The 12,677-nt window shown below is 36.1% G+C and overlaps 1 protein-coding gene across 3 annotated transcripts in view; it reads right to left on the bottom strand.

Moving 5' to 3' along the window:
- The window catches only part of PSME4 (proteasome activator subunit 4), a 108,124-nt gene that overhangs the window by 47,175 nt on the left and 48,272 nt on the right, over positions 1 to 12,677 (bottom strand). For all 3 annotated transcript variants that reach the window (XM_078056560.1, XM_078056561.1, XM_078056562.1), the window contains exons 11-20: positions 10,011 to 10,197; positions 9,159 to 9,248; positions 8,327 to 8,391; positions 7,904 to 8,054; positions 5,755 to 5,853; positions 5,463 to 5,532; positions 4,310 to 4,377; positions 2,975 to 3,190; positions 2,210 to 2,367; positions 1,128 to 1,223 (exon numbers count right to left, since the gene is read on the bottom strand). In XM_078056560.1, the coding sequence (XP_077912686.1) occupies positions 1,128 to 1,223; positions 2,210 to 2,367; positions 2,975 to 3,190; positions 4,310 to 4,377; positions 5,463 to 5,532; positions 5,755 to 5,853; positions 7,904 to 8,054; positions 8,327 to 8,391; positions 9,159 to 9,248; positions 10,011 to 10,197 (1,200 nt within the window). The remainder of the gene's footprint in view (positions 1 to 1,127; positions 1,224 to 2,209; positions 2,368 to 2,974; positions 3,191 to 4,309; positions 4,378 to 5,462; positions 5,533 to 5,754; positions 5,854 to 7,903; positions 8,055 to 8,326; positions 8,392 to 9,158; positions 9,249 to 10,010; positions 10,198 to 12,677) is intronic.

The raw sequence follows: 12,677 nt of genomic DNA, 5'->3' as shown, positions 1-12,677 counted from the left end.
GGTTTTCAGCATGCCATAAGAGTTCAATTCTTACTATATTATACACTGTTAAGATCATGAGGAAAATCAAAACCATTTCTTTAAGTCTCTCATTTTTAAATAATGTTTAAAATCAATCTCTCTTAACAAAGATGACTTTTGGTAAAATTGTCCCTAAATCAAACTATAATACTGGTGAAAACCAAAAGTACTTTCAAAGAACTCAGCAAATTCCTAGACAAACTTAAAACAGATTTCCTTACCTGAGATGAACCTACTTCTCCCTCTCAAATCTAACAAGCAATCTAAAGTTCAATGCCTTACAGTTTTTAAAGTGAACTAAGTGGGAATCATTAGAAAGCATGACTCCAAACAATGATTATACAAAATATGGGGAAAGATAAGCAAGCCACATTTTAAAATCACTCCTTGAAGTTTTTAAGATTTTTCTTGCAAATCAACAAATAATTCTTTGTGTTTTTTGAGGGGGCAGGGGTTACTTACTCATTTTTATGTGATTTTCATGAACTTGCTCAGCAATGAGATGTTGATGTTGAGAGAAAATGATCTAAGGCAGTATACTGAAACTAGGCCTGAAACTAGCAGCTCACTACTAAATAACTGAGCTCACGTTACATATTGCTGATTTCATTTAAGTTCAATTTTTTTCAACTTAACAATGGACTAAATCAAGGCATTCATTCAAAATTGTAATAGTCTGAAAAGCACTTAAATTCATAAAAGCAACTTAGTACAATTTAAAAGCTCAAAATAAGTTATACTTAACAAATTTTAATATTAAAAATACGCAGATTTTTCCTATAAAATCCCTAATGAACACTGATTGCAGACAAAAAGAGTATTTATCTTAACTCAGAAACTAAAGGATGAACTTAGTATTGATATTTATAAACTGATTAACATTCAGAATTATCCTATCCTGGTACCATATGAAAATCTGATTAAAGCCTTAAAGTTTAGAGACCTAAATTCTGCCTCAGGTATTTTTGGCCTAATAATGACAAAAGGTTAAAGTGATACAGAAACAACACCAATAATAAAACCAGTGACTCATTATGTGACTAAGACTTAAAATATATGCCAAATGGCAAAACAGCAAAATATGTAAAGTAGTTATTTTTACTTACAAGTTAGTAACCGGCTCTCCTTTCAATGGAGGTAGGAGGTTTCCTGAGCCAATTAAACAATTGTGCACTATAGTCAGACTCTGTAGAACATCATCTCTGGAAAAGATAAAAGGTATTTTCATATTTTAGAAGACTCTAAATCCCTGTTAACAAAAGGCCTTGGAGAGTCTAGGATGAAGTACAAGAACCTTAAGTGGGGATATACAAAATTAAGGCCAAGAAACGGCAAATGTCTTCAGTTTACCCACTTAATAATACAAGGTAATAAACAGGTATTTATACTGGTAATACAGTACAGACCTACTTATGATTAAACAGGCTCTAAATAATCAGAAATAACAGCAACTGATTGCTCTTTGTGAATCAATTCTGAATGTAATCACCTATGTACCCAAAGATTGCTACCACTGATAAAAAGGGAAAACAGTATTCCAGAAGTTCCTCCAGCATACTCCATCTTTTAAAACTGGACTAGCCAAACACTTACTCCAAAAAGCAGTTCAGACATCATCAGTCGTACTTCTTTCCTCCTCCAAACCATTCCTACTGAATTTGCTTATTAAAATTTCCTGGTATTTCACACATACTAATTTTTTACTATTATTTTAGGAACTTCCAAAGATTCAAACTGTAGAAGTCTAATGATCTTATTAAATAACTATTTTTTGCTAAAGCCTCTTGGGAAAGAAAAAAAAAACAACTCAGAAATATTTCACTAAGTAACATTAACATCAATAATATGAATTACAAAAATAAATTAAAAACCCCCCAAAATCTAACCTGAATCTAGAAAAACAGGCATTTCCATACACTTCCCAAAAGATGCACAAGTGAAACTGCTAAGCAAAAGTCACAAAAAGCAAACTAGAAAAAAAATGAGTTTTTCTATTTAAAAGGTTTAAGTATTATGACAAAATTTGTTATACACTATATTAAATGGTTTTTTAATTATATGTATGGCAGATATAAACACACACTGAAAATGAATACATCAGATATGCCACAGAGAAAGGGAAAGACACAAAAAGATTTTTCTCAATCTGCAACCACACAACACTAAGTGTTTATGAAAGAAAACGAACCTAGACATTTCAAGTTCTCCATCACCACAGTGCTGAAGTTTGATGAGCTCAGGCTGAAGAAAAGAGTCCAACAGATAGAAGGCAAAAGCCACTTCTTCTGAAGAAGGAACATGCCACTGGATGCCCAGGTTCCACAAGTCCCCTGGCTTACCCCAGTCCTAGAAAAGAATAACATTTGTTCAGCAAGCTGAGAAATTGGAAAAAAAAAGAAAAAAGATGTACATGTAGCTTAAAAGGTCTTCCAGGAAGGGGCGCCTGGGTGGCTCAGGGGGTTGTGCTCTCAGGGTTGTGAGATCCAGTCCCATATCCAGCTCACGTTGGGCATAGAGCCAGCTTAAGATTCTCTCTCTGCCCCTCTCCACCCTTTCTCCCTTTCTCTCTAAAAAACAGGCATAAAAACTCATTACCCCTTCATTCTCACTCCAGAAAAAGGTCTCCCTGAAGAGCCACTTAAATATGAGTTTACTGTAAGAGTAACAATAAGCTTATAAAGCTACTGAGTTCTCCAATAAAATCATATGGAATATACAAGCTACATATAGCATACCAACCCCTTCATAGTCAAACAGAAAAGAAAAAAACTAGGCTGTTCTGCGCTATGTTACACTTCCCAAATTTAAAACATTCCAATAATTTTAATAATCTACTTTAAAAATAAAGAAATGACACCTTCATACACAACACACACACAAAAAAACCCCACTCTGGATCCTTAGAAAAATAACCCAATATGTACTTGAATTCTTAATTACTGAAAATGCTTGCCTTGATAGGAAAGTATTCGGAAGGAGGCTTGTCAAAGCCACCCGGCACACTGCAGTACTCTGTCGGGTAGATAAGTGTAGTAGAACGGAGGAGGTGATGCAAAAGGTTACAAGACAGAGTGTAACCCTGCTTACAGGTTAGATGGAGGGTTCTTTGGAGAATCTTTACTAGCTGCTCCCTATAAAAAAGCAACTTCTTCCCATCCACTCGAGTAATCTAAAAGAGGAAAAAAACAGTTGAGGATATTTTGGTGATAAGATTAAGAATCAATAATTACTGCAACGAACAATGTTTAGCTACTAAAGTAGCCTAAAATAATAACAGTGTTTCTTAAAATGACTTTAATTCATTTTAGAATTGTCATTTTAAGTATATTCTTACAATTCTTTCTTAAGATCAAAACAAATTCTCTGAATTCAAGCCCTTATATGCCACAGTACCATCCTTTTCAAAGAATCTATCTCCTCAAAGAGACAAAACTTAATTGGAGCTCTCTGTTTGTTGGTGAACCAACCCATAAAGGAAAATGTTTAACTGACAGCCAAATTTATGGAGAGAGAGAGAGAAAATGGAGAGAAAAAAAAAAAGGAATTGCCAAATCTGATAAAATTTTCAATTAATGAGTTACTAGTATCAGAATTAATCAGTAAAAATTACAGCGCTGCACATGAAGCCATCAACAATTATCATACTCCCTTGATAACAAGAAAATGCCATTATCTGACTTTCTGTAGCTATATGAAGAAAATCTAAAACTAAGGACTTTTCAGTATCAGGGAGCCTGGTTGGCTCAGTCAGTAGAGCATGCGACTCTCAATTCTGGGGTCATGAGTTCAAGTCCCACATTGGGTGTAGAGATCACTTAAATAAATAAATAAATCTTTGGGGTGCCTGGGTGGCTCAGTTGGTTAAACATCCAAACTCCTGATCTCAGCTCAGGTCTTGATCTCAGCGCTATGAGTTCAAGCCCTGTGCACTGGGCTCCACGCTGGGCATGGAGCCTACTTAAAAAAAAACAAAAAAACAAACAAACTGGGGCGCCTGGGTCGCTCAGTCAATTAAGCGTCTACCTTCAGCTCAGGTCATGATCCCAGGGTCTTGGGAGTGACGGTGTTGGGCTCCCTGCTTCTCCCTCTCCGTCTGCCTCTGCCCCTCCCTCTGCCTGTGCTCTCTTATGCTCTCTCTCTCTCAAATAATAAACAAAATCTTAAAAAAAAACAAAAACAAAAAAAACCAGACTTTTCATATTTTTTAAAGTCAATTAAAAAAAATAAATTCTAAAACCAAGTCATCATTTTCACAGTAATATTTCTTTATTACAAAGATTTACAATACCTCAGACAAAAGTTGAAGATTCCACAGCAATTCCTTATCTAGCTCTTCTTCATTTAATACATCATCATCTATAAATGGCAAAACAGTATCAGGGAAAAAGAACTATGCATCCAACTAAATGCATCTTTTTTTTATTAACATAAAATGTATGTTTCAGGGGTACAGGTCTGTGATTCATCAGTCTTACACAATTCACAGTGCTCACCATAGCACATACCCTCCCCAATGTCCATCACCCAGCCCCCCATCCCTCTACCCCTCTCCCCTCCAGCAACCCTCAGTTTGTTTCCTGAGATTAAGAGTCTCTTATGGTTTGTCTCCCTTTCTGGTTTCGTCTTGTTTCATTTTTCCCTCTCTTCCCCTATGATCCTCTGTCTTGTTTCTCAAATTCCACATTATCTGTGAGATCATATGATACATGTCTTTCTCTGATTGACTTATCTCCCTTAGCATAATACCCTCTAGTTCCATCCACGTTGTTGCAAATGGCAAGATTTCATTTTTTTTTTTTTTGATGGCTAAATGCATCATTTTTTAATATTTGTCTTCAGTATCTCTAACTGCTGAGAAAAGTCTCATTCCTTTTTCATGAAGCTGAACTTGCTCCAGAGGAGGTGAAAATTCAATTTTCAAGAAAATAAACATATCAAATCAGGGCACCTGCTCCTCCACATCTCACAAATTGACTGATATGTTTTTATGGCAACCTCTACATGGTTCTTACATGTATGAAAATACTAATTTATTTTTTTTTTTTATTTTAAGATTTTTTATTTATTTGCGAGAGAGAGAACGAGAGACAGAGAGCATGAGAGGGAGTGAGAGGGAGGAGGGTCAGAGGGAGAAGCAGACTCCCTGCTGAGCAGGGAGCCCGATGTGGGACTCGATCCCAGGACTCCAGGATCATGACCTGAGCCGAAGGCAGTTGCTTAACCAACTGAGCCACCCAGGCGCCCAAAAATACTAATTTAATAAAGTAAAATTTCTAAGCTGTCACCTGGATGACACCTTAACTCGAGCAATCCCTGCCCCAAACTACAAAATTAAAATATTGCACAGCTTGTAGAATCTTTTTTCACCAACAGAGTTCTAGAAACAAAAAAAATTTTATTACCTAAAATTAAAAATACAGAATAATAACCTTATGACTTACTCATTGTAAGCTGAGTTATAACATTGCAGCAGTGGGGAACAAATAACTTCAAAGACTCCTCTGGGCAGCACTGAAAACATATTTGTATACATAAATTTTTTGGAAGGCCATGAATATTCAACAGTCACAAAGTATATACCCTGACACTATTTTCAGAGGCAAATAAGGGTTGTAAACTGCTACTGAAAGAACGATGTATTTTAAGTATAAAAAGCATGTATAAAAGAATTAACCATATAAACCTGTTGGTTACTGACTCATTAATTCATCAGTCCAAAAACCCCAAACTCACCTTTACAGCAGCTCGGCACATGTCTGCCACCATGCGGCCTGCTACTCTTGTTTCAAATATATGCGAAATAGAAAAATTGAAAACCTTCTGAAGGGCCACCTGTTAAGATATGTAAGAAGTGAAAAGGTCTTATCAGCATTTTTAAGAAACTTAAACATCTTATGAAACATAAAAGAAAATGAGAGTCGGACTAAAACTAAAAATAACCAAGTAGGAAATTTTTAACCATCTGAATTTTATAAAGATTTGCTTATTCATGTTACATCAATATCTATGAACAATCTTTTGCACAAGACCCTAATGTGCATTTTAGGCACAAGATTTTATTTGCTACAGGAAAATTAAATACAAAACTACAGCTGCTGGAAGTAAATGCAAATTATCTTGTTGCCTAATCCAATCTAACAAAGGGAAGGTTTTGGCTTATCTAACATTTAGACTTTGTTATTTTGACAACTACAAACTAGAAACATTTATCTCTACTCTAAAAGACCTGGAGCAGTCTAATTTTACAATCATGTCACAGAATTTCAACTTAATTGCTAAATGAAAGAAAGAGCTCTAAATGTTTATAATTTTCAGGATTGTTAATCCACAACTCCTTTCAAAAGATTTTGGCTCAATGAGATTATTTATGTTCATTTCTTTATACTAACATAATCTCAGAAAATATTTCATGCAGCTGTAAAGCAGTTTAGCTTTTAATCAGGATAAACATATTGAACAGTCATAATCTCAGATGAAGGGAGAAGAAACAAAAATGGAAGTAAAGTCTGGTCTTAAAGACCACACTGTACATAACAGGGGTCAACCAATACTGAGTAAGGGAATGTTTACAGAATGTCTTATGAGGACACACCAATTCCCATTCATTATAGCTTGCCAGATTTTTATATTTAGGATTTAATTTCTATTATGTGATGGCATAAACAAATTCCAAAACTTTTCTCCCAAACAGTATTTAATTGATTAAAACAATACAGTCGATTCTTGTTGTATGTAGTATATTCTCTAAAGTTGCTGCGAGCACTGAATTAGCAAATACCAAATCACTCTTCCTCAGGGCAATACAGGATTAAGTTAATACAAGTCTCTGCTTACGTTTTCATCAACTGATAAAATTTTATAATTTTGTTTTATGTGTATTTAATATATATTGTTGTTTCATTAACATTGAAGTCAGCCAACAGCACTGTAACTCATGCCTGAATAAAGCTTATCTAAAACATGTTATTTTCTGGGAGGCACATCACAATTCTCTTATGCTTACAACACTAGACAGTACTGCGGCACTGCTCTTGTGGGCCATTTTTTTTTATTTAAATTTTTTTATTGTTATGTTAATCCCCATACATTACATCATTAGTTTTAGATATAGTGTTCCATGATTCACTGTTTGTGCATAACACCCAGTGCTCCATGCAGAACGTGCCCTCCTCAATACCCATCACCAGGCTAACCCATCCCCCCACCCCCTCCCCTCTAGAACCCTCAGTTTGTTTTTCAGAGTCCATTGTCTCTCATGGTTCTTCTCTTGTGGGCCATTTTAAACAGCAAAATCCCCAACAAAAAGCATACAATGTGGAAAACCGGGCACTAAATAAACTCAAAAGTGTGTTTACATCAGAGCTGAAACAAGAAGGCAGAGCCTGTCACCTTATTCAACCTCAGCCAGGAACTCACATTTTTTGCTACATTTACACGTCTGCACGAGAGCACCATGAGTACTGATTTGGGGATTACAAATACATTTTAGTAAGCAGATGAATTTGCAAATATGAAATTTGCGAATATAATGAGAATCCACTGTTTATCTTTCTCGAAGTTTAGTATGAGAAAAAGGATAAATGGCATAATACCTAAAGTAACTTCAATTTTTATTTTTTTTAAAATTTTATTTATTTATTTGACAGAGACACAGCGAGAGAGGGAACACAGCAGGGCAAGTGGGAGAGGGAGAAGCAGGCTTCCCACAGAGCAGGGAGCCCGATGCGGGGCTCGATCCCAGGACCCTGGGATCATGACCTGAGCCGAAGGCAGACGCTTAACGACTGAGCCACCCAGGCTCCTCGTAACTTCAATTTTTAAAACACACACAAAAAAACCTACAAGACTGGGATTTAATTTTTTGCAGCAATGCGACTCTTACCATAAATATTTCTTTGGAACATTGTGTGAGGATTGTACTAAATGTAGAAGACAGGCCTAATTCGACCAAACTCTCCAAGTGAGTCATTTTCTCAGTTTCCGTCTCTTCTCTTGTTTGCTCCAATGTGCTACTTTCTATAAGTCCAAAACATCTAAACAATCCAAAGAAAGTATAAGTTTAGCAACTAAAAACTAGTTTCATGTTTTCGATGATGATTACCTAAGTCTCCACTGTCATGCCTATTCAAATGAGAGCTATTCCATTTGGGCATGGCTCACTATCAATTGTCTTTTTGTAACTTCAGGTGCTCAGTCCCGGGACACTGGCTATGTACAGGCTCCAACACAGAGAGACTGAAGTTGCTGGGACAGGACAGTCATCTCTGAATGTCTAATAAAGAGCGGGCTTGGGGTACATACTCACCTGTCCATAAATTGTAAGACGAAATCCTCAAATTCAGCTGTGGCTGAACAAAGTTCTCGTTCCACCTATAACATTTCAATGTGGAGAAAAATTAAAAATAGTCCTTGAATTTTTCTCGGAACTATTAAAACTCAATTACGGCCTATAAAATAGATTTAACACTATATTATTATAGTGAGTATGGTGAGAAATAGCACCATAACCGTGTGTCAATTTAGAATAACTCAACCTACTACTTTCCAGGAACCAAAGTAAGAAGTATTTAACATATTTTATAAGAGCCCCAAACAGAAGTCAAACAGCCATCTTTATCAACTACAGTTTTCAAGCTTCTGGTGTATGTATACAGGATTCTCTCCTACTACTTGAACATCCAAATGACAAAAGTCAAGTAGAAACATATTTACAATAAAGAAAATAGTTCTAAAAGAACCAGTCAGTAATGAAGAAAATGTCTGTTCATTAGATGTCAATCACCTCAACAAATTTATTCCTAAGCTCAAAAAACCAGAAAACCCAAAACCAAACCAAACCAACAAACAAAAAAAAACCCCACCATCTCCGCTTAACAAAAAATTAAAAGTGACAAAAAATTGAAATATACCTCTAGATATCAGTTGTTTACAAAAATAGCCTATGTTTGACCTATGTCTTTTGGTGGGTGCTCTACCAGACTATCTTACCAATGACCTGGTCCTCCATTTATATCATTTTAGTCACAAAATAGTAATTTTAAACTACTAGTATTTAAACTATCAAATATTACTATGCATTTACAATAAGAGTTATAACTCAGTTAACCAATCCTTTTACAAGCAGAAAGCATTCTTACTTCTGTGAGGTCATTTCTTTCTTGTAGTACAGATGAACAATCTACTAAAGGCACCAGAGTGGAAAATGTTGCTATGAACTGGAATGTGATCTGTGGGAAGATCCAAAAAATTTAACATTAATTATGTAACTATAGTTCAAAAATACAAGTATACCATAAGCTACAATAAAGTACCCAAATAAATTATTTTGAGGGAAATCCCACAATAATTGTGGAAAGTTTTCACTTAGAATTGAACATTTTAAGGTTCCTCACAATTAAGCAGCTGTTACTTTAGTAATGAAGTTATACTAAATTTATTTTCATAGTTATTAGGTTTAAGCACAATGTTCTCTAACCTTCTGTCAATGAAAAGTTACTTTGCACCCCCCCAAAGATGCAACATTAACCAAGGATAAACAGAATATGCTGAAGCAAAAGCGAGATCGGGCAAGAGGGAAGATGAGCAACGCTTTAAGTCAGGAGATGTGTGTATAAAATGGGACCTGGCATTTTGCACCCAGCAGCTTTTATCATGCCCCCTGTCACCAGTGTGGACAGAAGGAAGTACAAATGATCATATGCTAAGATTTTTAATGTCTTTGCTCAAAGAAAATAGTAAATATATAATGAGCTTCAAAATATCTTATGATCATTAAATGTATCCAGGTTATGGCAAATTACTTACAACGGATGACATATAGATCAACTAACCATCCAAAGATCTAAACTTGGGCATCTAGGATATAACTCTTCACCATTAACAAATTTTACATTGAACTATGTTCTAAAGAGTATTTGAACAAAACTTAAAAGGATGTCTATTCACACAATTAGAACTCAGACACAAAACAGAATAATAAATATGCTTACCATGCATTTACTAAAGTCATTTGGATCCACCCCAGGCAATGCTCTCATCAACAGAGGTAGCATGTGTGTTGGACCTTCAGGAAACCATTTGCCACCTGATACCAAACTTCGGGCTACTCCAATTACACAACTTAAAGTAGCTGTGAGCTGGTGAGGTTCTGTTAAAGTCTCTAGTGCAGGATACGTTCTACAGTTTGAAAACAGAAAAAAATAAACAAACAAAAAAAACCAGTTCCATCACAGATAAACATGCACAATACATTAAATCTACCAAATTCATAAATTGCCTGTTGGCCTTAAGGCTGCTAGCTAGCAGAATATTTTGAGTGAATATCTGCTTTCAAAGTTAACAGAATCACACACACAAAGAAAGGGCACGTTTCCCCTACCCCCTGCCACCTCACCACCTTTCTCCATGAAAATTCCACAGTGTAAAAGAACATAAACTGGCAGATTTTGCATTATTTCAGCCATCTGAATCCACTTCCACATTCCAATATAACTGACTCTAACCTAATGGTCAGCGATTATTAGAATTCAGGAATAACAAGTGACAACTATCCTATTCTTCCCTTTTTTTTTTTTTTAAAGATTTTATTTATTTATTTGACAGAGAGAGACAGCGAGAGAGGGAACACAAGCAGGGGGAGTGGGAGAGGGAGAAGCAGGCTTCCCGCAGAGCAGGAAGCCCGATGTGGGGCTTGATCCCAGGACCCTGGGACCATGACCTGAGCTGAAGGCAGACGCTTAATGACTGAGCCACCCAGGCGCCCCCTATTCTTCCCTTTTATCGAAAAAACAATCTTTACTAAAATGCTGAAATTTCTCCTACTTTACACTTTTTAAAAAACTGGTATTTTAAAATTGGACATCAGCTCTAGAAACATATGAGAAGATTCCTGAAACTACAGTGAATAAACTAGGGAGAATAATACAAATACAATCTTTGATCAGCAAGTAAAAGACAAGCCAAGAACATTCACACAGGGGTGCCTGAGTGGTTCAGTCATTGGGCGTCTGCCTTCGGCTCAGGTCATGATCCCAGGGTCCTGGGATTGAGCCCCGCATCGGGCTCTCTGCTCGGTGGGAAGCCTGCTTCTCCCTCTCCCACACCCCCTGCTTGTGTTCCCTCTCTCTCTGTCAAAATAAATAAATAAAATCTTTAAAAAAAAAAAAAAAGAGCATTCACACAGCAATTTCATTTTTAAGAATCTATCCTGTAGGGGGAAAAAAATCTAAAATGCAGTCATTTTAAATTTCTCTTATGCAGAAAAAATAAGGGAAATTTCATTATAAGTAGGAAAAAAGCATTTATAATCAGAATAAAAAAACAACCAAGCCTATGCTTTAAAAGGTGAAGAAAGCAAACCAGCTCTTTAACAGAGGCTGTCCTTAGGAGATACAAAACTCAGGACCTAAAATTTATTATCTACATCTTTACTTTCTCAAGGACTTCTGCTTTTTTTTTTTTTAAGAGGAGAGAGAGAGCACATGCGCACAGGGAAGCGGCAGAAGGGGAGGCAAGGAGGGGGCGGGAGGAGGGAGAGAAAGAGAGAAAGAGAGAAAGAGAGAGAGAGAGAATCTTAAGCAGGCTCCCCACCAAGCATGAAGCCCAAGGCAGGGCTTGATCTCACGACCCTGAGATCATGACCTGAGTCAGACTCTTAACTGACTAAGTCACCCTGGTGCCCCAAAAGACTTCTGCTTTTATAAAAGAAAAAAACCTTCAAAATATTTCTCTTGGCTAAGTTTTGTATCACTCAATATGCTATTAAATTTGTCCGGAAATGGAAAACTCAAGAAAAATATGATGGATAATTTTACTTGTATTTATTTTAATTTAACTTTATTTAAATTCAATTAATTAACATATGTATTATTAGTTTCAGAGATAAGAGTTCAGTGATTCATCATTTACTTGTATTTGTAAGCTTTGTTCTTTCTACTAAAAATGTATCTCACTATTCATAATTCATCAGCTAGAAAACATTAAAATAAGGCAAAACAAAGGGAAAGCCAAGAAATACCAAAACACTCCAATCTTCAAAATTTTAACCATGCAAGAAGCTGAAGTCCCTCCTTAGAAGCAAGTCTCTCCTCAACAGGAAACATCAGGGGACCTGCCACTGAACTATTAGCTTCTGCTACCACAAGGAGGCCAAAGAGCAAAGAACACTGGAGGTTCCAGTAGAAACTGCCTAACTTCCCCATTTCATTTCCTAATGAAGTTATCTGTGCTGGAAGTTTCCGTGCCCACAAAGTGCACACAGAAAGGGATAGGTTTGGAAAATGAGGTACAACTTAACTTGAATACTTATGGCAATGAGGACAGGGCAAGATATTGTAAGCAACTCAAATTTATAAATAATGGAGCCCCATTTTGGTCAAGACCTTTAATAGGATATCCATCTCCAAGCAAATGTGCCCAATTATCCTATTTCAATTTTAAGTCAGAAAACAGGCAGTCACTTGCATTCTGTCACTAGGATCTTGGACAAATCTGTTTTATGGAACTCAAACTGTTAGACCCTTCTGGGCCCTAAAAACTAACATTCTTCTTCTATTTTTCAGTATGACATTGAGAGAAATCATAAAGCTCAACTTCAGGCAGCAGAGGAATTAACAGAAAGCTTAAGTAATATTATTATATAAGCACAGAAGGCCTAT

Source organism: Halichoerus grypus, chromosome 10, assembly GCF_964656455.1.
Source record: "Halichoerus grypus chromosome 10, mHalGry1.hap1.1, whole genome shotgun sequence".
Taxonomy (NCBI): Eukaryota; Metazoa; Chordata; class Mammalia; order Carnivora; family Phocidae; genus Halichoerus; species Halichoerus grypus.
This window is presented reverse-complemented; position numbering and strand designations above follow the sequence as displayed.